A 26,974-nucleotide genomic window follows, 5' to 3' on the forward strand; every position below is an offset into this window, starting at 1 on the left:
AGACTAAGTAATGAGCCTAAAAGTTTCCTACCACTGAATCTGTCATTGTCGGGTGCATTCTTCTCCCCGTTTTTTAATAGAGGTGTAACATTTGCAATCATCCCATCCTCTGTCATCAACCCTATCTGGGGAGTATTGGAATATTGTGGTCAGAGCCTCTGCACTTCCACTCGTATTCCCCTCACTGAAAAAGTTAGGATGCGTTGCATCTAGACGAGATGACTTTTCTGCTGTCAGTCCCGCCCACCTTAAGTACTTTCTCTTTGTCTATTTTAATCCAATTCAATATCACTACTGCCTCCTCCTTTACTGCCACATTGGTAGCATCTTGTTCTCTAGTGAAGAAAGATTCTTCACACATGATATAGCCAATTGCGAGAAAAACTAATTCAATCTGCATTTAGGAATGTGGAGCAATCTATGGAAATTTTTTACATATATTTGTTCATGAGATTTGAGCAGCACTGGTAAGGCCAGCATTTATTACCCATGCCTAATTGTCCTTGATTGAAACATATAAGATCCTGAGGGGACTTGACAGGGTGGATGTGGAGAGGATGTTTCCTCTTATGGAAGAATCTAGAACTAGGGGTCACTGTTTAAAAATAAGGGGTCACCATTTAAAACGGAGATGAGGCGAATGTTTTTTCACTCAGAGGGTTGTGAGCTTTTGCAACTCTCTTTCTGAAAAGGTGGCGGAAGCAGAGGCTTTGAATATTTTTAAGACAGAGGTGGATAGATTCTTGGTAAGCAAGGGGATGACAGGTTATCGGGGGTAGGTGGGATGCAGATTTCAGGTTACTATCAACTCAGCCATGATCTTATTAAATGGCGGAATAGGCTCGAGGGGCTGAATGGCCTACTCCTGCTCCTTGTTCGTATGAGAAGGTAGTAGTGAACCGCTTTCTTGAACTGCCACAGTCCATCTGGTGTAGGTGCTGTTAGGGAGGGAGTTCCAGGATTTTAATCCAGCGATAGTGAAGGAATGGCGATATGGTTCCAAGTCAGGATGGTGATTGGCTGGAAGGAGAGCTTGCAGGTGGTAGTGTTCCCATGCCGCCTGCTGCCTTTATTCTTCGAGGTGGTAGATGTTGTGGGTTTGGAAGGTGCTGTTGAAGGAGCCTTGGTGAGTTGTTGCAGTGCATCTTGCAGGTGTCTTTGCAGTGTAATTTTAAAATTCACTGGTGTATACGTCTTGCTTTTGTAATGAATAAACTGGACTTAGTACCTGTAGCAGTGTAGATAATAAAAGTTTTGCAGGTGGTGCACATGGCTGCTACTGTGTGTCAGTGGTGGAGGGAGAGAATGTTTAAGGTGGTGGATGGAGTGCCAAAAAATGTAAATATTTATGATATTCAGTTGTTCACAACAGTGTCAGGGGCTGTGACATAATGGATAATGTCCTGTCAAAAACTAAAGCAAGGAATTTAGTCATAATTAAGGTGGCATTATAAGAGTAACAGTGCAAAAAAAAGTATTGGACATGTACTTCTGCCAGTGCCAGGAATAATCAGAACAAACTATCACAATATCTATAGGCTGGTGGGTAAGGGAAGAGTTTATCCTTTTACTTTGAAAATGCTTCCCATCCTGTGGCTGTCGTTAATGGCTCCCAGTCACTCATTTATCATTTACTTTCATGATGAGAATATAATTGAAAAAGGTATTTGACATTTATGCACACTCTTTATCCATTTGTTTTTTCGATAAAAATATTCATAAAGATCTGAAATCTAAGTCCCTAACTCAGACAACAATGGACATGTTTGGGTTTTGAATTTAATTGGAATTTACTTGTGGTGATTGTTGCTTGCAAAAGTAGATAATAGGTGATCTGTTAATACTTCTTAATAGCTTTCAGTAGTAGAAGAGGATTTCACAGAAATCCCCTTGGTAGGTGTATTTACATTAAGGATGATTAAATGTTCAGAGATAGTAAGGCAAGACTGAAATGAAATTGGTGACAATAAAGGTAAAACATGAATTTTGCTCACTCTCTATTTCTTCCATCTCAGTACTCTGCCAGATCATCAGCCAGTTGTTTATAACTTATCAAAGAAAGTGTCATTTGACACAGCCTAATGGTCTCTTTCACTGCTCCAAACACTGCGTACCACACACCACACTTTATTAATGATTTGATGAGACAAAGTTAATATAGCATATTTTAATTTGTTGAATATATTTTAATTAATGCTTTAGAAATGAATAATGATATTAACTTAGTGAACATTACTTCTGCCTGATAAATGGTTTCTGGTTAATATTTATCTTGGCCGATTGCCTCAGTGTACTAAATGTCCCCAATGATTGCAGGAATATGCTCACTGGTTTCTTTAAAAAAACATTGTAATTTGATTCAGATGTTGCAGACACGCAGATTCCAATTTGTGCTCACTCAATACAATATGCAGCTATTAACTCTTTTATTGTGAACTCAACAGCCATCCCCTCTGAAGACATCTGAAACTTTCAAACAAAATGCAGCCCATAAGCAAAGTAATTGAAATAGTAATGAGTCTTTTCGTGAGGTGGAGGAGAGAGTAACTCCATGGACTTGCCCATGATATCTAATAATTACATTATGCTACTGCTAGGGACAAAAGGGTGTCCATGTCCTCATGAAGTCTATCACTGTCCGATTCACAGCTCACACTATGCCCAGATTTTGTGTCATCCTCCATTGCCCCTGACCCCACCATCCCTGTCCTCTGCTGGACCCTTCCTCCACTCCTCCATGCCCCTGACCCCGCCATCCCTGCCCTCTGCTGGACCCTTCCTCCACTCCTCCATGCCCCTGATCCCGCCATCCCTGTCCTCTGCTGGACCCTTCCTCCACTCCTCCATGCCCCTGATTCCACTCACATCCCCGCTCACCACTGACTCACCCTTGCCGTTCGCGAGCCTCCTTGCAAACTACCATTCTCCCGCTCCCAAAGGCCAGGATTTCCGTGCCCGCTGGCGTCAGGCGGACAATATGGCGAGAAGGCCAAAAATCAGTTTCACGATGTCGTGAGACCAGTTTGTGATCGTCCGCTCAGCCCATGGATGGGGGGCTGTGGACCCTGCCAGTGGAAATCGGGAGCCTAATACATCAGCATATCATTATAAGGCCAGCCCACTGGACTCATTCCCCTCCAACCCCCCCCACCCCTGCTGGATTGTCGCCCTCGACGGCAGGAAAACACGCCAGTGCAGAACACGTCTTAACAACGGTGACCTGCAGAAGTTGGGGCTTACCCGCCAGGGTCTTGCTCACATCGTGGACATCCGACGAGCAGAAGATGCTGGAGCCCGACAGTAAAGGAATCCTGGAGGAACGTCCATGCCATGCTAGATGGATACTCATGGGCATGGCCCTGCTGCAAAGCGGCTCACGGGTAGCTGCAAAGTCACCGTTGATGCTCACAACGGGTGATGGTCAAGGGGGTGGGAGACGAAGGTCTAGGATCAACTGGGAGAAGAAGAGATATCGGGGTTTGGGGGCGAGATTGGTGGGGGGTGGGGAATGAAGGTGTCAGGGAAGTGAGGTTGGGAAGGGGGAGGGAGTACAAGGGGAGGAGGACAAACAGGGTAGAAGGTGGCAACTGGGGAGGTAGTTGTAAGGGGGGGTGGACAGTGTACGGGATGGAGTTTGGGGGTGGGGAAGGAGTGCAGGGGGAGGATGGAGTGAGCAGAGGGGAGGGAGCCCGGGAGGAGGATGGATTGCGAAGAAGCGAAGAGGCGAAGGAGCAAAGCTAGTGGAAGAGGTGAGGGCACCTGAGGGTCTGAGGGAGTCAGGAAGGGGGAAGGAGTAAGGCTGGAGGAAGAAGTGAGGCTGGAGGAAGGAGTCGGGAGTGGAAGGACTAAGAGTGGTGAGGAAGTAAAAGGGTGCCAGAGGGAGTCAAGAAGGGGGAGGGACTAAGCGAGGGGTGAGTCCGGAGGGTGGTGGCGGGAGGGGTAAGGAGGGTGGATGACGTTCTGGGGTGGAAGGGGTTCCAGGGGCGAAGAGGTCCAGAGGGCAGAGGGGGTTCCTGGGGGGAAGGGTCCTGGAGCGAAGAAGAGTTCCGGGGATGAAGGAGTGCTGAGAAGGGAAGAGATTCCGAGGTGGGGGGGAAGGAGAGCAGAGGGGGTGGTGTCCAGGTTAATGTGCAGACAGACCCTAGCAGACAGCATTAAAAATGCTCAGGACAGTATGATACATGAAGGATTCACGTGTGTGGGAGAGTGCTTGCACGAGGCTCTGAAAGGCCCTGCCAGACACACACTTGTCCCTCCAGAATCACTCATTGGCCAGCTTCTCCCTCTGCAGTGACAGAGGGCGAGGTTGAAGGGCTCATAGGCAAAGGGGACTCGGAGGGAGAGGACAGCCTCTGAGATTCCTGAGTGAATGACCCAGGAGTGTCTAGCTGCCTCTCCTCATCCCCTCAGCTGCCCGGCAGCCCCGGCCTGACTCCTTGAGGGGGAGGAGCACCTGGATGGACGTTGAGGTGCCCCTGTTTCCCACTTGTGTTGCCGCTGCAGGAGCTCACCCATGGTTCCCGCGATGGAGTGCAGGTCTGTACAAACCTCCACGTTCTGCTAGACCAGGGTCTCCATTGGTCTGCTATCCTCCCCATTGAGACCTCCATACACACATATGTGGGCTCCACTTCATCAAAGGTCAGGCGGACGCACTCCTCCGACTCGCGTGCCACATTGCTGAAGGCTTCCAACAGCTCTGCATGATGTTCCCACACCTTCTGCTGACTCTCCAGGATGAGTTGAAAGACCAAATCTAGAGGCTTGTCATCTGAATCGGACCTCACAGATGCCTGATCCCCAGCAGTCTTCTGAGTGCCGGGGAGCTCGCACGAACCTGCCTCCTTCTGCTGCGGACACGTGTCCTTGCGGTGACCACCAGATTGTGAACCTGAGCCTGCCCTGGATCTAGGTCCCACCGAGATGTGTCTCTCTGCGCTGGTGGAGGGTGTGGGTAAGCGCTGTGACGGGTCTTCCGGGCTGCTTATTTCCAGCTCCTCAATGGAGGAGGTGTCCTCTTGGCTGGAGGTGAGGACCTGGATGGAGCTGAGGGACCGGCTGGCTGAGGGTGTTGGTCACTTGGCAGAGCTCCCTGTGAACCAAAGCAGAAATAAGTAGTGCATGGCAGCAGAGTCAAAAGTAGGAGAGAGATTACTCACAGTTGCATTGAGAGAGGAATGATGTGGTGCAGGATCCTTATGAGAGTGTTCACCGCCGACCTCACCATCACCGCAGGAACGGTCCATGTCCTCACCAGTCAGTGTGATGGCACGCTGCTTAAAGTGAGCGAGGGGCCTAATGTGGGCCACCCACCCCCGGTCTGGGACCTCTCCCTGCTGCTGTGAACGAGCTTCTCCTGCATGGAAATAGATGGAGAGAGTGCGACCAAGACACATGGCACTGCATGAAAAGTTTGTATGGTGAGCCATGGACGGATGAGGACTCGAGGTTGAGAGGATATGAGTCTGATGGAGATGTGCGGGTGTGCGTGAGAGTTAGTGGTGTTGCCCCTTGAGGTGTGAGATCCCTGTGGATATGTGATGAGTTTGTGAGTGTGTGAGTTGAGAGTGATGAGAAGAGTGAATTATTGTTAATTACCTTGGCAGAACGGATGGGGCCATTCATCCTGTAGTGGCACTGGCTGGCTGTCCCCTTGTGCAGGGCATTGGTGCTGACCACCTCTGCCACTGCCTGCCAAGCTGGTTTAGTGAGGTTGCTGCCCATCCTGCAGACAGAGTGCAGGGGTAGAGGACATCAGGGCGAGCCTCCACTGCGTCCAAAAGGCACTCGAGGGACGCAACATTGAATCCGGGGACTGCAGTCTCCTTGCCTTTCGGGGCCATGTCTTCTTTGCAGCAGTCAGGGTCTGGAAGCACTGAGAGGTGTGCGCGTGGCTAGATTTTAAATATGGCGCCCGGCGTGATGAAGCGGCGAGGTAATGGTGTGGCGGGTGATTGAGAGCCCGTTCACCATGGAAACGGCGTGTTTCCCAGGAATGCATAATTAATGCAGTAGGTTTGAGATGATGTGGCATGAAGAGCTGCCATTGCAGCCGGCAGATTAAACATTGTTTTACCCACCCGCTTCCGCACTTAGTGCAAATCTGGAATGATTCCCCCCCGTAGAGTTAAACAAGGAAAATTGTTGACTTTACACACAACTGCTCGGCATATTTAAACAGTCATTGTGAACAGGGTGAACAGAGTTATTTGAGGAAGTATCAAGGAGGATTGATAAGGGTAATGTAGTGGATGTTGTCTATATTAATTTTGGTAAGGCATTTGACAAGGTCCCACATGGCAGACTAGTCAGGAAAATGAGATCCCATGGGATACAGGGAAATGTGGTAAATTGGATCCAAAATTGGAACAGTGACAGGAAACAAAGGGTAATGTCGATGGATGTTTTTTTGTGAGTGGAAAGCTGTTTCCAGTGGCGTTCCACAGGGCTCAGTATTGGGGCCCTTGCTGTTTGTCTTATATGTTAATAATTTGGACTTAAATGTGGGAGGCATGATTGGGAAATTTGCAGATGACACAAAAATTGGCCGCATAGTTGATAGTGAAGAGGATAGCTGTTGTCTCCTAAGTGATATCAATGGTTTGGGTGAGTGGGCAGAAAAATGGCAAGTCGAATTCAATATAGAAAAGTGTGAGGTAATGCATTTGCGGAGGGCAAACAAAGCAAGGGAACACTCAGTAAGCAGCAGGATCTTGAGAGGGGTAGAGGAAGTGAAAGACCTTGGACTGCATGTCCACAGATCCCTGAAGGTGGCAGGTGAAAGCATATCAAATACTTTCCATTATTGGGCAAGGTATTGAATATAAAAGCAGGGATGCAATGCTGGAACTGTATAAAAGGCTGGCTAGATCACAGCTGGGATTTTATGTACAGTTTTGGTCACCACATTACAGGAAGGGCATAAATACTCTGGAGAGAGGACAGAGGAGATTTACAAGAATGTTGCCAGGGCTTGAAAATTGCAACTATGAAGAAAGATTGGATTGACTAGGGTTGTTTTCCTTAGAACTGAGAAGGCTGAGAGGTGACCTAATTGAGGTGTACAAAATTATGAGGGCACTAGATAGGGTAGACAGGAAGGACCTGTTTCCCCTAGCTGAGGGCTCAATTGCCAGGGAGCACAGATTTAAGGTGATTGGTAGAAGGGTTAGAGGGGACATGAGGAAAAACATTTTCACCCAGAGGGTGGTGGGTGTCTGGAATTCACTGCCTAAGTTGGTGGTTGAGGCGGAAATGCTCAACTCATTTAACAGGTACCTGGATCTGCATCTGAAGTTCTGTAACCTGCAAGGCTACGGACCAGGTGTTGGAAAGTGGGATTAAAAATGAGCGGCTTGCTCCTTTTTTTTCTCTTTTTGCGGCCAGTGCAGACACAATGGGCTGAATGGCCTCTTTCTTTGCCGCAACTTTTCTATGGTTCAATGGGTGCCCCAAGATTCTCATGCACCACTAACTTTATCCTGAGGATAGGACTTTATTTTTAAAAGTTTTACTTTAATAAGTATTCCTGGAATGCAAACGCATTGCAAGTGCGAACTCGCCACAGGCTGGCGAAGGGGTGGAAGCAGGCTGCTGACTTTATCTCTCTGTGTCAAGCCGCTGTTAGGAAATCGAAATTTCACATCCCGTCCTAAATAACCATGTTTCCCACTCTTGTGGACTCCATAAAATTCGCCCCCACCGCCCCCCCCCAAAAAAAAAGGTCTCTACCAGAAACTCTCCGTTTGTTTCCTGCTGACTACCAGCCGGCTATCCTTCCAGATACAGGTGATGTACATTCTCAGCAGAAGAGGGGGAGAAAATACATTGTTGAATGGATTACATTTGGGGGAAAAATCATACCATGTAATTTCTTTCAACCTTCCCACTTAAGACTCACGTTTGCAGGTCATGACTTTGATTCTGTGAACGGAGTGGATGATTCCTGTAGATTTGTGTTATGCGCAATATTCCTTATTAGCCAAATGATGTTCAAAAGAATAATATAATGAATGGCACTTAATTTCCTAGATCAAATTTGAATGCCGTGCTCAACTGCAATGTCAACTTGAATTTTCCTTGAAGTACTGCTTTCAAAGATCACCTTTGACAAGGAGGGCAGCCTGTCAAAAAGAGGGTCACCCACTGATCCACCCAAACATGCTTCGCATTAGGGTGGAGCATCATAAGTTCTAGATTTTTTTAAAAAGTATCTCGTGATGCAGCTAAAGTTGAGCAGGGAAAAGAAGAGCAGAAAAAAAGAACAAAGTTGAAGTAGTATCAAATGTTTAAAATAGCGTAAAGGAATAAGAAATGGGTTATGAACGTGTGTGTTGAAGTTTTTAAAAATACCTGTCTTATTTTCAGCACTTAGTGTTCGGTATTAAGTCTTTCATAGCCTACCTGATTCCGGACATGCCCAAAGACCTGTGTGACCAGATGCGGCGAGAGAAGTACCTGGTTCAAGAGATGATGTACGAGGCAGAGCTAGAACATCTGCAAAGGGAGCGGAAGAAGAATGGGAAAAGATATCACCATGAATGGCCTTAGTGTGACCAATGAGACCAGTTAACAGACACTCCAGCTGGACTGCGCTGCTACAGAAGATGGAGATGCCAGCTATGCTGCACAAGCTCTTTGCAAGTTTTCTTTTTATATAGATATATAACTTTTATAATTATTAAGTCATCAAATGCATGTTTTCAAAAGAGAAAGAAAAGAGTTGTATATTCTGTCTGGCCTTTGGATTTCAGGCAGGCAGGCAAAGGATCATGGAAGCCAAGTGAGGACCACATGAGGAGTTGATGTTTAATTTTTAATCATACTATACCGATCAATATGAGTTCACATCACAATCATATGATCCATATTTACCAAAGAATGAGAAGTTTATTTGTAAAACAGCCCCCGCTCATTTAGAATTTCCACTGATTTTTTTTTCCTCCATCAGTTTACTTTTTTCTCTGTGACTACTACGAAAAGCTTGTTTTTAAAAGGAATGTCAGCAGGTAGAGCTGCAGCCTGGTTTGCTGGGCTAGTACTGAACCACTGCAGTCACCTGTGAGCAAGCAGCACTCACTCTTAAAATGCGACCAACGTACAACTGAACACAGATCCCAAACCTTGACCAGCATTTTTGCTGAATATTCATTTGGTAATAGCCAAAAGGGAAACCGTTACTGTGGCAAACAGATTATTTACAAGGTATTTTTTCTATGATTTGAAGATACTCACTCACCCTTTTGGTTTCCTGTTCCCATGTTTTTAGGAGGGGGAAAATTAGTAAATGTGATAGCAACCTCTGTGTATTGGCTGGCACAGTGTCTAATAGTATTACAGAAATGACCAAATCACCATACATACTTGTTAAGGCATCTCTGCATTTTATGAAATTTATTACATGTATATGCATTCATCTTTCAATCAAACTAGCTTTTGGAGCTACATTTGCGTTGTAAGAAGTGAGAAGGCTGCACAGGCCAACAAAGAGGAGATTTTTCTCTTTGATACCCTACTTCCCATATCTTGTTATTGCACAATGGACAGATACATGCTCTATCGAGTCCTATCAGTGTGCTTACAGTCATTCATATGCTAGTTGTGTACTGCATACTAGAATGTGAAGCATTAAATTTAGGCAGCCGTCCATATATTAATAAACAATGCACAATGAATGGAAATAAAATGTGTGCTGAGTGAAGGTCCTTGATAAAACTCCAAAACATAACTAAAACATACCAAAATTATACCTCTGTTACTATAAAGATATAGAAATTATGCATAGAGTTCCTTATAGAGTCCATAATCTAGATATAGTTTTTGATGAGACATGCCGCATGATAATAACAGTGAGATATTCTGTTATAAGGGATCTCCCCATGCATCAGTATATTTTTCTCTTAGTTTCTCAGAGCAGGTATATATTGTTGGAGCAGATGTTCCACCCAGGGATAATTCACGTTTGGTGTTGCATGATGACAAGACTTAAACTTTAAAATGTCTGCCTGTTTTTGGCATCTCGGTTTTTCCCCTTTGTTTTGTTTTAAAGTCTTATCTTTATTCCCTAGTTTGTTAGGCATACTGTAAAGGAGCCTCCTGCATGTTACGCCTAATAGTTTTTTTTTCAACTAATGCAGAATGTAATATGCAAGCACAATCCTACATCCTTATTTTAACATTCACACCACAGCTGTTTCTCAATTTTGTTTTATCTCAGCTATAAAGGGCTTGTGATCTACAACAGTAGAAACCAGGTTAGTACCAGTGCAGGTACAGGGACTGTACATATCGATTCCAGTGATATAGGGGTCACGGGTAAAAAGGTCTGTTATAAGACTACCACATCAAAATTAAATCTACCAACCATTTCTAGCGACTTTATACTAACTTTAATGCCTGTACACTGTCGCAGTGATACCATGCAAGCATTTAAAGTAAATCATTTGGCTGGCTTCTTTATAAGCATGTCTCCCTAACCGCCTATTGGCAGTTTATTTTCCCCTGATAAGGGAAGTGATCAATGCAACTAAATTATTTACTATGCAGTTCAGAGAGTTGTATATCACTGGCAAATCTTGATAGGATTGAACATCTTCATATCATAATCAGAACTCTCAAAAAATATGTTGCTTGAATATAAGATTGCACAGAAATATCTTGAAGCAAACATCCTATTATGTAAATGAAGTTTCACAAAATAAAGAGAAGGCAAACAAATGGCATTACTTAAATCATGAGCTATGCATTGTTACTAGCATTTTATGACTTTCTTATCTATGATACGTTGTTTAGAACAATTGATTTAATTCCCTGTATGTGTGTAAAAAAAACAGAAGCTGTCACTTTAAATCTCAGATTTATGGTAGTAGGAGCACAATGTTTTTCTATGAAGAGTTCAAAACTCTTCTGTTCCTGTGTTTATAATTATTTTAGTTGAAGTTGGCCAATGGGACTGGTTTATGGAGTTGATACAAGATCCAACTTTTCCTATGAGTTCGTTTCTCCCACTCATGTGTGTTTTACTTCAGTGTAAGCAACGGTCAACAACCAGAAGGACCATCTTGTAGCTTATCGCACAGTTCCTCAGTTGATGAATAATTTACACATCTAAGATGCATTGCCTTATCCCCTACAGAAATTTGAACACTTAACTGGATGGTTGCTATAGAGCAAGTTGATAAGATAAGCTTGGAACGTTTATGCACATGAACAGAAATAATCCACTCCATTCACCTGTCCATTCCTGAGCATCCAAGAAAACTGGTTAAATTTTAAAAGCTGAAAAGCTTGGGCTTTTGTAAAACCATTCTGTATCAGCTACTCCATATGTTTGTATTAATGGTGCGTTTTTACCATTACTGTATTAGCATGCGTATGACGGCACAGCTTTTATGATGGGTTGGGCAATTTCTATATGGTACAGCTTTTCTCTTTCACACTATTTTCTACTTGTGCTACCTAGTTTGCATTCGGGGAGGTTTGTTCCTGCATGCTTGCAAGTAAAGTACTCAGCATGTACCTATTTCAAGCTTTTCAATATTTCCTACGGTTTACAGAGATTTGATTCACTGCAATAAAACCACAATTTAAGAGCTCTCCCACTTCCATTTAAAACTTTAAACATTCTTAATTATTATCCTGATGATCACTACACGACATCTGCTGTGTAAGACGAGTTTTAGGCACAGCCACTAATATTAAGCCTCCAGGCAACACATTTTCATTATCAAGGCCTTGATTTTTGCTCTTTTTTCCTGTGTTTTATCCATAATAATAATTTCTTGTGGAGTGTCCTCTTACTTAGCAATGAAATTTTCCTGAAACACATGGCTTTTCAGCATAGATCCTGTCCATTGCATCATTGCTTGTTCCTTCTCTGGACCTTTGATTCATAAATCTGCATTTTTAAGCCTGAGGATCTGTTGTTTGAACTACTGGGTCTGTATAGGACCTCATGTTCAGAATATGGTCATTCCTAATTGTTTACACAAATTAGAAACTTTGGCAATCTCCACACGGGGCAGGATTTTCCCCCCCCGTCAGGGGCGAAGTTGAAGGGCGGGCGCGCTCAGGCGCTTCTGATTGGCGTCCCCGATTGAAGTCGCGGCGCCATTTTATGTGGGCGGGCAAATTAAGGCCCGCCCAGTGGGACGTCTGCACGGAAGCGCTATGCGCTCCCTGTGCGGGTGGGGGGGAGTCCCAAAATCGAAGTGCGCTCTTTCGCGCATGCGCACTAAAGAACGCACTCATCTCCCTGAGGCTAAGTGCAGCCTCAGGGAGATTGGCTCTAAATGTAAAAAAGCTAAAAATAGAAAAATAAAATTTCCCTTAGATGTGCCCTCAAGTGACAATGTCACATGAGTTGGGACATGTCCATAATTTTTACAAAAACTTTATTATATTAAAATTTCTAAAAACCTACATGAAACCTCATCCCGCCGCTGGATGAGGTTTCATGCTTTTTCTAATTCCCACTGGGGCTCCTGGCCTGCCCGCCAGCCTTAAGGTTGGACGGGCAGGTCCACTAACTAGTTTAATTACTCAGTCAATGGCCTCAATTGGCCATTGACAAGGTCAGTGGGCGCGCAGCTGATTTTGCTGCGCCCCCGCCTACCGGAAAATTTAAATGGGGTGGGGTGACGTCTGGAGTTCCGCCCAATGTCACCGCGCGTCATTTTACGTGTCGGCGAGCAGGCCCCGCTCCCCGCTCGCCAACAGGAAAATCCTGCCCATGGAACTCTGGGACACGCACGCTTTATTTCTCCCCCATCCTGACATAACTCATTTAAATAGCATGCGTTTTCTACCCTTAAGCCAAATTTTTTATTGCATATCCGTTCTCAAGTTTTACCCCAAGTTCCTGATACTTTGAGTTTAATAATTTTTCTTTTGGAACTTTATTCAATGTCTTTGGAAGTCAAGGTACACCAATTCATCGGATTTCCTCAGTCCGCTTAGGTTCTCATTTTCTCAAAGACGATGAGGAGGTTGGCCAAGCAGGACCTTCCCCTTCTGACTTCATGTTGACTGATTTTAGCCAGTTTATTATTGCAGATGATTAATTCCACTATTTCATATGGAATGAAAGCAAGACCAATGGATTGATATCTGTTTGGTCACCACCCAATTTCAATATGGGCGCCATGTTAGCCTGTATCTAATCTACTGCTAGCCAAGTTGAGTCAGGCACAGTCACGTCATGACCACTGTTAACCCCCGATTGCAGTTAGCTATGGGAGAGACCAAATCTGGCAACACAGACCACAATAAAAAGCATAAACATTGAGATAAGCGGCTCTCTTCACAGCTTCAACCAAAAGAACTACGACAATGATCGACTGCTACTTCCCCTTTGTCCATTGACTCCCAAATAATGGTGATCTGTGCATCAAGAATTTCATTCCTAGCGTCCACCAGCACTCTGGAACAAACAGCATCTAATCCTTGAGACTTACCTGTTTTCATCTCATTCATGCCTTAGTCATTCATTTTGCTTAGGATATCCCTGTTTGTGGAGGGCATGTTGCTCAGGTTATCCTTTGTAAATAATTGGAGGAAGTAATGACTCAGAATATTCATCATTTTGGGCCCTCCTTCAGGTTAAAGACCATGCGAATCATCACAATTTTCATTTCTTCTCAGCCTACCCTCTTACTCCTATAACACTGAAAGAATGTTTTACACTATATTTAATCGCTGACACTATGCTTTTTCTGGATTCCACTTTCCTCTTTTGATTACGTTTTTAGCATGTTTCAGGATTTTATTTTATTTGTTCCAGTAAATCCCCTTTCTCCCTGCAAGATTAGCAGATGTATTTTTTTAATAGCTCTTTATTTCACTTTCCAGCTTGTTTTCTAACATTTCGAGGGGCACTTTTGTTTAGCCTGGATTTTTTGGAAAAGTATTTATCTTTCCCACTTAAGGCGGTGTCCCAGATTCTCCTCAGGGCTTTGCCTCCTTCGACGCCGTCACTTTCCTAGAAGTGTGGTGGAACCTTTGCAGCAAAGGTACAGTGGCAGAGTGGGAGCAACTCTAAAGAAACTCTGAGTCCGGAGAGGAAGGGAATTTGCTGTCAGTGAGTTTAATCTCCAGTTGATTAGCTTCATGGTCAGAAAAATGTTTCAATCAAGAAACTTAAAAAAAAAAGGTTATGTTCAATTTAACCTTCCTTTTACAGATTAACCTTAAAATAATTTAATTTTTGTATTAAAGCTTCACATTGTCCTTAAGTGGAGATCATCCAAACTTCTGAATTTAGAATGCAGTTTGCAAATTAAGTGCACTCAGTTCTCAGGAACCCCTGCTAAGTTATTGCAAAATATTATTCTGGTGAATGCAAAGATATATTTTGGTAGTTAAATTGCTCTGTATTTTGTATTATTGAATAACATGATGTTGCATGCAACTTAAGTTTGCAAATTTTCCAAGGGATGATTAATAACCAGTTCATTTTCAAATAGAGCACGGAACAATGGGTTGTTCAAAAACCAATTGTTCTTCAATCTAAGAAATAGTGAAAATAGTGAAAAAATAATGAATTGAATGGGTTATATTTATTCCAATGCATCACTTAGAATGTAGCAGTATTAGGAGCACCGCTATCAGATTTAACGTATTTTATCATATTTTATCATATTCTTCTGCTGTACTTCAAGACAAAAGTATTTTCCCTGACTGAATGTTTATGGTGTTAAACTTGTGTCTTGATGAAACGAGAGTTCAAAAGACAATAAACAGTTCTGTTCAGTTGTAACAGTCTTTGATCCAGGAAATGTGAGAGCACTATTTTGTGAGGCTTTTTGAACAGTTGCAATTGGCGATTCAGTCACCAGGTTTACAATGCCGCACCTGGGGCGAAACGAACGGTATTTTTTTTTTGGTGTATGTGTATAAACTGAAGCTTAAAAAAGACACAAAATACTTGGTGCATTTGCTTGGGCCTGTATTGTAATATTTACAAAATGTTCTGTTTAATTTTGTAAGATTTACATGTAAAAAGTGTAATGACTGTATTATACAGATTTGGATATCAGAATTTTCATTAATAAATAATTGTATGCATATCAGCGTTTGGATCAGTGAAAATATATTCTGTAATTAATACAGTTGAAGTGTAATTCAATGATTCCCCCGTACCAGCAGGGACTGTTTCCAGGAGAATCAGGATGTAGCCCTGTCTCCGAGTCACACATCTTCTGGCAGCCTGACATGGGGCCAGAATCTGCTGGCAAAAGAAGGCCACTTTTAAAGTGCAAGCCACTATTAGTGTGTAAATTGTCCAGCAACATGTTGTGAGAAGAGATACCCCGGGAACTGCAAGTCACCAGAAGCTGCTGGACAATTTCCGTCGCTTCACCGCTAACTTGGCAAAAAACACCGGCCTGTTCACAACTTGCACATTCATTTCCAAATAAACTTGCCTTGGAAAGTTAGGGCTGGTACTTAACAGCGTAAGGATCTTTTTGATGATGGGATTTAAGTTCCTGGAATGCCGCTCGAACTCTCAGGCTGAGAAAGGGAACAACTGTAACTATGGAGTATCATTCCTGGAGGTTGTAAATTGCTCTTAGAGATTTTTAAAATTTTTTAATTTAAAATGTTTTTTTCTTGCTTTCTTGTCTGTTGCTTTCTCTCTCTCTTTTAATCCAATCTTGCTTTCTCTCTCTATTTTTCTTCCCGTACCTGATTTGACTCTTAATTCACTTTACCTCTGTCCCTGTTATTCCTCAATCTCAATTTTTAAATCTCATTGGTTAAGTAGATAGACAATCCACAGCTCCTCCTTTTCATCATAATCTTCATCGCCTTTCTCCTCCTGTGCATCCACCCAGCTGCACCCCGCACCCCACCCATTAGTGTGGTAAATTTGTAGGAATGGCTGATGGAAGCTAAGAATGTGAGAGGCTTAAAGGCTTAAAGAATTAGAGGATAAGTAGGGTCAAGGGCAACTAGGGATGGGCAATAAATGCTAGCCCAGCCAGCGAAGCCTACATCCCATGAATGAATTTTTTAAAAGTTAGATAAAGTAGAGGAATGTTCTAACTGGGTGGTACTTTAGAGGAATGTTAGGGTGATGGTATAGGTGCTCAGTTATTAACCTGGCGCTGGCAAAATATCATCAACTTTACCATCTCCCAAATGAGAACCAACTGATTGCCCACAACCCAAATGGCCTTGCCCTTGAAGGAATTGAGGGATTTAAAGGTGGACATTCCCCCTCTGGCTGGTTGCCCAAGTATTGTGTGTTAACCTATTCAGAAAGGCAGTCGAAATGAGGGTAAGGCTAGCAGTTGTTGAATGTATGTGGCATGGGAGAGCTTTAGTAAGAGATGTGGGGAATGAGCCCATGAAAGTGGAGAGCAGAGTTTTATCGGATTGTACATTTATCTAATTCCTGCAAGGGGTGATGCATGGCCGCAGCGCAAGATAATTAAGTTCTGGCTGCCCCTAACCAGTGGGCAGTGTGACAGTTTAGTCATGTAAGTATTGGTTTGAGAGGATGATGAGTGTGTTGGTGCCCAGGAAGGAAAGGAAAAGAAAGAGTCACAATGTGTTACTTTGCCAACCCTGGTGAAGCTGTTGAGCAATTTTATTGCATTATTCTGCAGGCCTGGGGAGGAGGGAGTGTCACACATGACATTTTCAGGTTGTTTTTGAGGTAGCCGGAGCCAGAAGCCTAAGGGCTGTATCTTACTGGTCGGCGGAGATGGGTTTGGAGATGGGGCGGGGAGCAAAATTAGGAAACCTCATGTAGGAGCATCTCTTGGCATGTTTCCATCTCTGATCAACAGCCTGCACTGGCAACAGTGGGTGGCTAACTATTATCAATTAAGTGCCCACTTAGGAGTGAGTTGGTGACACCACCGGGCAGCCCAGAATGTGCTTAGAGGTAACAGACCAGAGGGTCCACTGAGCCCTCCTTCAATTTCAACCCCACTGCTTTCCCACCTATATCACTAAACCCATCTCCTCATGCAGGACAACCGGCCACCCATAGTTTCAAGCCCTCAAATTAAACGTGTGATCTTAGTGTCTGTCTCTCATCACAAGTTTCTCCCAATATATAACAACTGAAACGGAAATAGGGAGTAATTGACAGCCCACAAATTTGGGGTTTACATGTATGGTATAGCAATGCACAAAAAGGAATGAAAAGAAGTGAAAATAATTGACAAAAATGTAATCTCAAACTGAAAGCATGTTTTTTGTCTAATTGAAGAAGACTGGAGGTTTTAAGATTCTGGTGGTTCATTTGGAGCATTTATAATAGAGGTTCCACAGCATTGCACAATTGAGCTTCCAACCTCACATTCGTGCCATCACTAAGACGCCCTTATAATTAGTGACCTCATAGTGAATGTGCCCCTAGGTAGCAGCGACCATAATATGACTGAATTTTACATTCAGTTTGAGGGAGAGAGGATGGGTCCAAGATTATGTTTTTAAACTTAAATATGAGGACATGAAAGCAGAGCTAGCTAAAGTGAATTGGCAAATTAGGTTAAGGGATAGGCCAATAGAGATGCAGCGGCAAACATTTAAGGGGATATTTTAGAATACACAGAATAGATACATTCCAATGGGTAAGAAAAAGTCCAAGGGACAGACACACCATTTGTGATTAGTTAGAAAGCTTAAAGATAGTATCAAATTTAAAGAAAAGGCACATAATTGTGCAAAGGTAGGTGGAAGGCCAGAAGATTGGACAGAATGTAAGGAAAAGCAAAGGATGACTAAAAGATTAATAAGGAGGGACAAATTAGAGTATGAGAGAAAGCTTGCCAGAAATAGAAGGACAGATAGTAAGAGTTTTTATAAATATTTTAAAAAAGAAACGAGTTAACAAATCGAGTGCTGGTTCAATAGAAAGTGAGTCTGGAGAATTGATAATGGAAAACAAGGAAATGGCAGATGAATTGAACAGGTATTTTGCGTCAGCCTTCACTATAGAGGATACATGTAACATCCCCGAAGCAGCTATAAATCAGGAAATGGGGAAATGGAAGTGAGAGAGGAACTTGGGAAAATTACAATCACCAGAGAAATGGTACTGAGTAAACTGTTGGAGCTGTGGGCTGACAAGTTCTCGAGTCCTGATGGACTTCATCCTAGGGTCTTAAAACAATTGGCTAGTGAGATAGTTGATGCATTGGTTTTAATTTTCTGAAACTCCCTAGATTTGGGGAAGGTCACATTAGATTAGAAGATAGCAAATGTAACTCCTTTATTCTAGAAAGGAGGGAGACAGAAAGCATGAAACTACAGGCCACTTAGCTTAACATCTGTCAGAGGGGAAATTTTAGGACCTAATATTAAAGAAGCTATAGCAGGGCACTTGGATAACTTGAAGATAATCAGGCAGGGTCAACATGGTTTTGTGAAAGGGAAATCATGTTTAACCAACTTACTGGAGTTCTTAAAGGAAGTAGCATGTGCTGTAGATAAAGAGGAACTGGTGGATGTATTGTACTTAGATTTCCAGAAGGCATTTGATAGAGTGCCACATCAAAGGTTATTGAGTAAATTAAAAGCTCACGGTATAGGTGTTAACATTTTGGCATGAATAGAAGATTGGCTAGCTAACAGGAAGCAGAGAGTAAGCATAAATGGGTCTTTTTCAGGTTGGCAAGATGTGAAGAGGAGTGTGCCACAGGGATCAGGGCTGGGACCTCAGTTATTTACAATTCATATAAATGACTTGGGTGAAGGGATGGATGGGATTATTGCCATATTTGCTAATGACACACAGATAGGTAGGAAAGTAAGTTGTGAAGAGGACATAAAGAGGCTACAAAAAGATATAGATAGGTTAAGTGAGTGTGCAGAGATCTGACAAATGGAGTATAATGTAGAAAAATGTGAAATTGTCCATTTTGGCAGGAAGAATAAAAGAGAAGCATATTATCTAAATGGTGAGAGATTGCAGAGCTCAGAGACACCGAGGAATCTGGGTGTCTTAGTGCATGAATCGTAAAAGGTATGCAGGTACAGCAGGTAATTAGGAAAGCTAATAGAATATTATCATTTATTGTGAGGGGAATTGAATACAAAAGTAGGGAGGTTATGCTTCAGTTATACAGAGCACTAGTGAGACCACATCTGGAGTACTGTGCACAGTATTGGTCACCTTATTTAAGGAAGGATATAAATGCATTAGAAGCAGTTCAGAGAAGATTTACGAGACTAATACCAGGAATGGGGGAAGGTTGTCTTATGAGGAAAGGTTAGACAGACTAGGCTTGTATCCACTGGAGTTTAGAAAAGTTAGAGGCGACTTGATTGAAACATATAAGATCCTGAGGGGTCTTGACAGGGTGGATGTGGAGAAGCTGTTTCCTCTTGTGGGAGAATCTAGAACTAGGGGTCACTGTTTAAAAATAAGGGGTCGCCAATTTAAAACGTGGATGAGATGAATTTTTTTCTCTCAGAGGGATTATGAGTCTTTGGAACTCTCTTCCTGAAAAGGTGATGGAAGCAGAGTCATTGAATATTTTTAAGGCAGAGGTGGATAGATTCTTGGTAAGCAAGGGGGTGATAGGTTATTGGAGGTAGGCAGGATGCAGATTTGAGGTTACTATCAGATCAGCCATGATCTTATTAAATGGTGGAGCAGGTTCAAAGGGCCGAATGGCCTACTCCTGCTCCTTGTTCATATGTTCACCCTATATCCACCTTCAAAACATTGCTCAACTTCACCCCTGCCCCAACTTATCTGCTGCTGAAACCCTCACACATGCCATTGTTACCTTTTATTAAATTCATTCTTGGGATGTGGGTTTCGCTGGCTGGGCCAGCATTTATTGCACATCCCTGGTTGCCCTTGAGAGGGTGGTGGTGGTGAGTTGCCTTCTTGAACCACTGCCGTTCATGTGGTGTAGGTACACCCACAGTGCTGTGAGGAAGGGAGTTCCAGGATTTTGATCCAGCGACAGTGAAGGAACGGTGAAATATTTCCAAGACAGGATGGTGAGTGACTTGGAGGGGAGCTTCTAGGTGGTTGTGTTCCCGTCTATCTGCTGTCCTTGTCCTTCTAGGTGGTAGCGGCCATGGGTTTGGAAGGTGCTGTTGATGGAGCCTTGGTGAATTCCTGCAGCGTATCTTGTAGATGGTACACACTGCTGCTACTGTGCGTCGGTGGTGGAGGGAGTGAATGTTTGTGGATGTGGTGCCAATTAAGTGGACTGCTTTGACCTGGACCGTGTCAAACTTCTGAGTGTTGTGGGAGCTGCACTCATCCAGGCAAGTGGGGAGTATTCCATCACACTCCTGAGTTGTGCCTTGTAGATGGTGAACAGGCTTTGGGGAGTCAGGAGGCGAGTGACTCATCACATGATTCCGAGCCTCCTGACTCAACTATTCCAATGCACCCCTGGCTAGCCTATCACATTCCACCTTCCATAAACTTGAAGCCACCCAAAACTCTGCTACCAATGTCTTAACTCTGTCCTGTTCCCCTATCGCCCCTGTGCTTGCTGACCTACATTGGCTGCTGGTCAAGCAATGTCTTGGTTTTAAAATTCGCACTCTTGTTTCAAATCCCTCTGTGGCCTTCCTTGTCCATCCCTATCTCTGTAATCTCTTCCAGCCCCAAAACCCTCCTAGATATCTACACCCCTCTAATTCTGGTCTCTTGTACATTCCCAATTTTAATTGCTCCGCCATTGGTGGTGGTGCTTTCAGTTGCCTAGGCTCCAAGCTCTGGAATTCCCTCCCTCCAGCTCTCTGCCTCTCAGCCTCACTCTCCCCTTTCAAGACACTCTTTAAAATCTATCTCTTTGACCAAGCTTTTGGTCATCTGACTTAATATCTCCCAAAGTGACTCAGTGTCATATTTTTTAAAAATTCATTCATGGGATATGGGCTTTGCTGGCTGGGCCAGCATTTATTGCCCATCCCTAGTTGCCCTTGAGAAGGTGGTGGTGAGTTGCCTTCTTCAACTGCTGTAGGTACATCCACATTGCTGTTAGGAAGGGAGTTCCAGGATTTTGACCCAGTTCCAGTGCCTAGGTCGATGCTGGGTGGTCCACCCGGTTTCATTCCTTTTTTGTGACTTTGTCTTTACAACTGAGTGGTTTGCTTGGCCATTTCAGAGGGCACTTAAGAACCAACCACATTGCTGTGAGTCTGGAGTCACATGTAGGCCAGACCAGATAAGAATGAAAGATTTCTTTCCCTAAAGGACATTAGTTGTCCATTTGTTTTATAATGCTCCTGTGAAGCACCTTGGGCATTTCACTACATAAGGTTCTATACATATGTTGTTGTTGAAGGTATTTATAAAACCACTCAAACATTCAAAATATTTTTAAATGATTTTATTTCGTCATATTTTCATAAACTAAGTAGCATCTAGTTGCTTTGGGTGCATTAATATACAAAGCTAATTATAGTATTGTTAATTCTGGAATATTCCAAAGTTAGGCAAATATTTTGCACACTCAATTTAAACTAGAGTTGCTGCAATATTCTCCCTTACGCAAGAATAAAAGAGGTGGCCTTCAAGACTTTACAAAGACCAAGAAATCAAAAGTAAATAAAGAATTAAAAGTTAATGAAATCATCTGCAAGAATTTACATAAATCCCCAAAATCCGGCAAATGCATTTCCTCCCTATGTGCTTTGTAAGAATACATTTTGTTTAAAAAAATTCACGATATACGTGGCTGAAAGTTAAAACATTGAGTTCTCACTAAAGAAGAAATCACTTCATTTGTATAATGTCTTTCATGATCTCAGGGTGTTCTAAACTAATTTACAACCAATGCTTCTGAGGTGTAGTCACTGCTGTTTTGAAGGCGAATATGGCAGCCAATTTGCAAACCTCAAAACTTCACAAACAGTAATGAGCGAATGACCTTTTAAACTTTTTGGCAGTGTGAAGGGATTGATTTTGACAAGGACACCGGACATCTCTCCTGCTTTTTTCCGAATAGTATTAGAGATCATTGATGAACAGACGAGGCCTCGGTGAGACATCTCGCCTGAGAGCATGGCACCTCCAACAGTGCAGTCCTCTCCCAGAAAGTGTCAACTTAGATTATGTGCTCAAGTTTCTTGAGTGGGGCTTGAATGCATGAGCTAGCGACTCAATGATGGGTTTTTTTCTATATCCCTTTACAGGATGTGAGTGTCATTGGCTAGGCCAGAATTTATTGCCCATCCCTAATTGCCCTTGAGAAGGCGGTGGTGAGCTGCTACCATTGAGCCAGCGCTGGCACTTTGAGCCACCAGCCTGGTTTGTGTTTAAAAGGGTAACATTTGTATTTGTGAGCTGTGAAATGAGGCACAGTCTCACTAAAGGTTATGCCCTGCAGAAAGGATAGTCTTACAACTTGATTTGAACCCCTTTCTAACACTGAATACATTGCACTATAGGTGAGAAATTTGTTTATTTCTAGCAGCTGCAACAACAGCAGATACAACAACAGTGTGTATCTAGAAAGATACGGGGGATGAAATTCTACTGGAGCTATGCAGACAGACATCGATTCTCCAGGGGCAGGTTGAGAAGTGACCCACGGCCTGTGCAGCCAGAGAATCATTTTTCAATGATATCATTGAGGAACGCCGCACAGGTCATGCACACAGCAGCCTGTCTGCTGCCTTCCCCAGTGGATGTCTATGTAGCACCAGAAGAATTTTTTCCCCTATATCTATCTCGATAAAAACTGTTGCCACACAGGAACTATTTTGTGATATTATTGCAGCTCCTGTGTAAATGGAGACAAAATTCAATGTTTAGCTATTGTTTAAAGCTGAATTTGAATGGACTAAAGCACTGATCTCTTGCATACCCCTCTCACCCTTAGTGAGTATATGTTCTCAGTATTTGGCAGTTTACTTCTGTTAGTCATGCCAACGACTAAAAAGGCACAATATCATTTAAGGAACATAAGGAGCCGACATTAGTATAAAGAGCTTGGACATGATTAAGTTGATACCACAGCAAACGTATCAATTAGTCAACTTGAAGGAGGCAATGGAAATGTGATTTTTTCACAAATTTTCCAAAATGTTTCGCGAGTTTGACAGGTATTACTTTGAATTTTTTTAAAAATTCTTAAAGCAGTTTAGTAATCAAACTTTGTTTTAAGACCATGAGAAATAGAAACAAATAATTGGTGCATTTTAGCTGGGCTCACCAGTTTGTAACCAATACTAATTGTCTGTAACCAATACAATACTAACAGTCTGTAACCAACGACATTGATAAGACTAGAAAGGAGGTTCTGCTGAAAGAATTTGAACAGTTTGGAGCTAAATTAATAAACACAACCTCCAAGGTAATAATTTCAGGATTACTACCTGAGCCATGGGCAAACAGGAATAGGGTACATAAAGTCAAGGAGTTAAATACATGGCTCAAAGATTGGTGTGGGAGGAATGGATTTCAGTTCATGGGGCACTGACACCAGCACTGGGGTAGAAGGGAGCTGTACCCATAGGATGGTCTTCACTTGAACCGTGCTGGGACCAGTGTCCTGGTGAATCAAATAACTAGGGCTGTAGAGAGGGCTTCAAACTAAATTGAGGGCGGTAGGGTTCTGGTGAAGGGATACATAGGATTACAAAGCAAATGGATATGGCAGCATTGCAGGGTAGCTATTCAGGTAATAAAACCCAGAGTGTGACAGAAGGAACAGAGTTTACAAACACAAAAAAACAGCAAATAGGGTCAAAGGGGGAAAAATTGTAAAAAGGCAAAAATTAATGGCTCTTTATTTAAATGCAGGTTGCATTCAGAACAAAATCAATGAATTAACGGCACAAATAAAGGTTAATGGGTATGATCGTATAGCCATTAGGGAGACATGTTACAAGGAGATCAGAGCTGGGAACTAAATATTCAGGAGTGTGTAACTTTTCAAAAGGACAGGTAGAAATGAAAGGGTGGTGGGGTAGCTTTGTTAGTACGAGATGGAATAAGTATGACAGTGAGGCTTCGGGAAAGAGAGGTTAAAACAGCGAGACTTCATGATAGAGTTTAGAACAGCGAGACTTCAGGAGAGAGAGGTTAAAACAGCGAGACTTCGGGACAGAGACGTTAAAACAGTGAGACTTTGGGAGAGAGAGGTTAAAACAGCGAGACTTCAGGAGAGAGAGGTTAAAACAGTGAGACCCAAGTAGGAGTAAGGGTAAAATAAAAGCAAAGGTCTGTATTCTATGTAGTTAAGATATGTATGGGGAGATCAGACCCATGATTTGCACATCCTGTGCTTTTTGGGTCTAGACGCTCCTGGCATCTGGATGACCATAGGAGCAGGAGGTGTCTCCGACTGGAGCAACTCGAGCTCCGTGTTTTGGAGCCTGAGCGGCAGCTGGGGGCACTACGGTGCATTCATGAGGCTGAGAGGTTCGTGGATAGCACATCTCAGGTTGTGGTCACCCCACTGCTTAAGGAAATGCAAGCGGTGAGGGAATGGGTGACCATCAGACAGAAGAAGAGGACCAGGCAGGGAGTGAGGGAATCCCCCAAGTGCATCTCACTTGCAGACTGTTTTTCAGCCTTGGAAAATGGTGAGAGTGACGGTTCCTCTGTGGAGGCCAACCAGAGCCAAGGCCATGGCACTGCGGGTGGTCCAGCTGCTCGGGTGGTGGGGGGGAGGAAGAAGTGTGGAAGGACAATAGTGGTAGGGGATTCGTTAGTGAAGGGAGTAGACAGGCACTTCTGTGGCCATAGACATGACTCCAAGATGGCATGTTGCCACCCTGGTGCCTGGGTCAAGGATGTCATGGCTGCAGGGCATTCTGAAGGGGGAGGGTAAACAGCCAGAGGTCGTGGTCCATGTTGGGACCAATGACATGGGAAGAAAGAGAAATGAGGCCCTCCAAGCAGACTTTAGAGAGTTAGGTAGGAAATTGAAAAGTAGGACTTCAAAGGTAGTAATCTCTGGATTAATCCTGGTGCCACGCACCAGTGAGTATAGGAACAGAAGGATAGAGCAGATGAATTCATGGCTGGAGAGATGGTGCAGGAGGGAGGGCTTTAGATTCCTGGGGCATTGGGTCTGTTTCTGGGGGAGGTGGGACGTGTACAAACTAGACAGGTTATATCTGAACAGCAACGGGACCAACATCCTCGTGGGGAGGTTTGTTTATGCTGTTGGGGTGGATTTAAACTAAATTGGCAGGGGGATGGGACCCTGAAAATTAGTTCAGAGGGTGGAGAAGCTGAGATGGAATTAGAGGTTAAAACACTAGTAAGTGAGTCTGGAAGGCAGTGAAAACGTAGGCTAGATAAGAAAGAAGTGAGATTAGCAAGGCTAAATGGAATACATTTTAATGCAAGGAGCTTGAATAAGACAGACGAGCTGAGGGCACAGATAGGCATGTGGGATTATGATATCATAGCTATGGCCGAGACTTGGCTAAAAGAAGGGCAGGATTGGCAGCTCAACATTCCTGGTTATAGGGTATTCAGACGAGATAGAGAGGGGGATAGAAGAGGAGGGGGTGGTCGCAATATTGATCAAGGAATCAATTATAGCAGCAAGGAGGGATGATATCTTGGAAGGATCATCAAATGAGGCCATATTGGTATAAATAAAATACACAAAAGGGGAAAACATGCTGTTGGGTGTGTAATATAGGCCCCCAAACAGTCAGGGAGAGAGAGGATCAAATACGTAATCACATTTCAGAGAAGTATAAGAATAATAGGGCAGTAATAGTTAGGGATTTTAACTACCCAAATATTAACTGGGATCGTTATAGTGTGCAAGGTAGGGAGGGAGCAAAATTCTTAAGTTACATCCAGGAGAGCTTTTCTCGCCAGTAGGTAGAAAACCCAACAAGGGAGGGGCAGTTCTGGACCGAATATTCGGAAATGAGCCCAGGCAGGTATAAGGCGTATCAGTAAGGGAGCATTTTGGAGATAGTGACCATAATCCAGTTAGATTAAGGATAGTTATCGAAAAGCATAAATTCGGGCTGAGAATAAAAGTTCTAAACTGGGGGAAGGTTAATTTTACTAAGATGAGATGTGATTTGGCCCAAGTGGACTAGGAGCAGCTACTTGCAGATAAAACTGTGTCAAAGCAGTGGGAGGCATTCAAGGAGGAAATAACGAGACTACAGGGCAAGTATGTTCCCGTAAAGACAAAGAGGGGGACCAGGTCCAGAGAAACCTGGATGTCAAGGGACATAAAGGTTAGGATTAAGGAAAAAAGAGAAGCTTATGATAGATACCGAGGGCTCAGTACGGCAGAGTCCCTAGAGGAGTATAAAAAGTGCAGGGGGGAGCTTAAAGAGGAAATCCCTTGTGGGGGAGTCTAGGACCAGAGGGCATAATCTCAGAGTAAGGGGGTCACCCATTTAAGACAGAGGTGAGGAGGAATTTCTTCTCTCAAAGGGTAGAGAATCTGTATTTCTTTACCGCAGAGGGCTGTAGAGGCTGAGCCATTACGTATATTCAAGGCTGAGATAGACAGATTTTTAATCAGTAAGGAAATCAAAGGTTATGGGGAAAAGGCAGGAAAGTGGAATTGAGGATTATCAGATTAGCCATGATCTCATTGAATGGCGGAGCAGACTCGATGGGCCGAATGGCCTCCTTCTGCTCCTATGTCTTATGGTCCAACGGCACTCCCAAGCTGCTTGTTCTATCTCCAGGTTTGTAACCAGCAACTGTGTAACTTGAAAGCTATTGTCATAATAGTTCTTCTGCAGCTGATATGTGCACTATAGGTGGTGAAATCACCAATATACCCAATCAATACTTCTTTGTGATTTTCTTGTTCATGGTAGTGAGGACACAAGTGCTGTCCAGTGGAACATTTTCCTTCATGACATCCAGTATTGCCAGGTGAGGAACTGAATGGCTAAATGTAGAATTGACTTTATCTCCTTTATATATTGCTGTTGTTTTGGCTAATAGACTTTATGATGGCATTGCCCATATCATTATTATTCAGTTAGTTTTTTTATTTGTCCTGCAGTTGGCTTCAAACACACTGGAACTTATTTCCCACAA

General features: G+C 43.3%; 1 protein-coding gene across 1 annotated transcript in view; it reads left to right on the forward strand.

Moving 5' to 3' along the window:
* Positions 1-9,718, forward strand: part of ano3 (anoctamin 3) — a 564,514-nt gene extending 554,796 nt beyond the window's left edge. The window contains exon 28 of the mRNA XM_078549540.1: positions 8,368-9,718. Coding sequence (XP_078405666.1) covers positions 8,368-8,550 — 183 coding nt within the window. The 3' untranslated portion in view covers positions 8,551-9,718. The remainder of the gene's footprint in view (positions 1-8,367) is intronic.
* Positions 9,719-26,974: the final 17,256 nt, after the last annotated feature.

Source organism: Cetorhinus maximus, chromosome 9 (assembly GCF_964194155.1).
Source record: "Cetorhinus maximus chromosome 9, sCetMax3.hap1.1, whole genome shotgun sequence".
Classification (NCBI taxonomy): domain Eukaryota; kingdom Metazoa; phylum Chordata; class Chondrichthyes; order Lamniformes; family Cetorhinidae; genus Cetorhinus; species Cetorhinus maximus.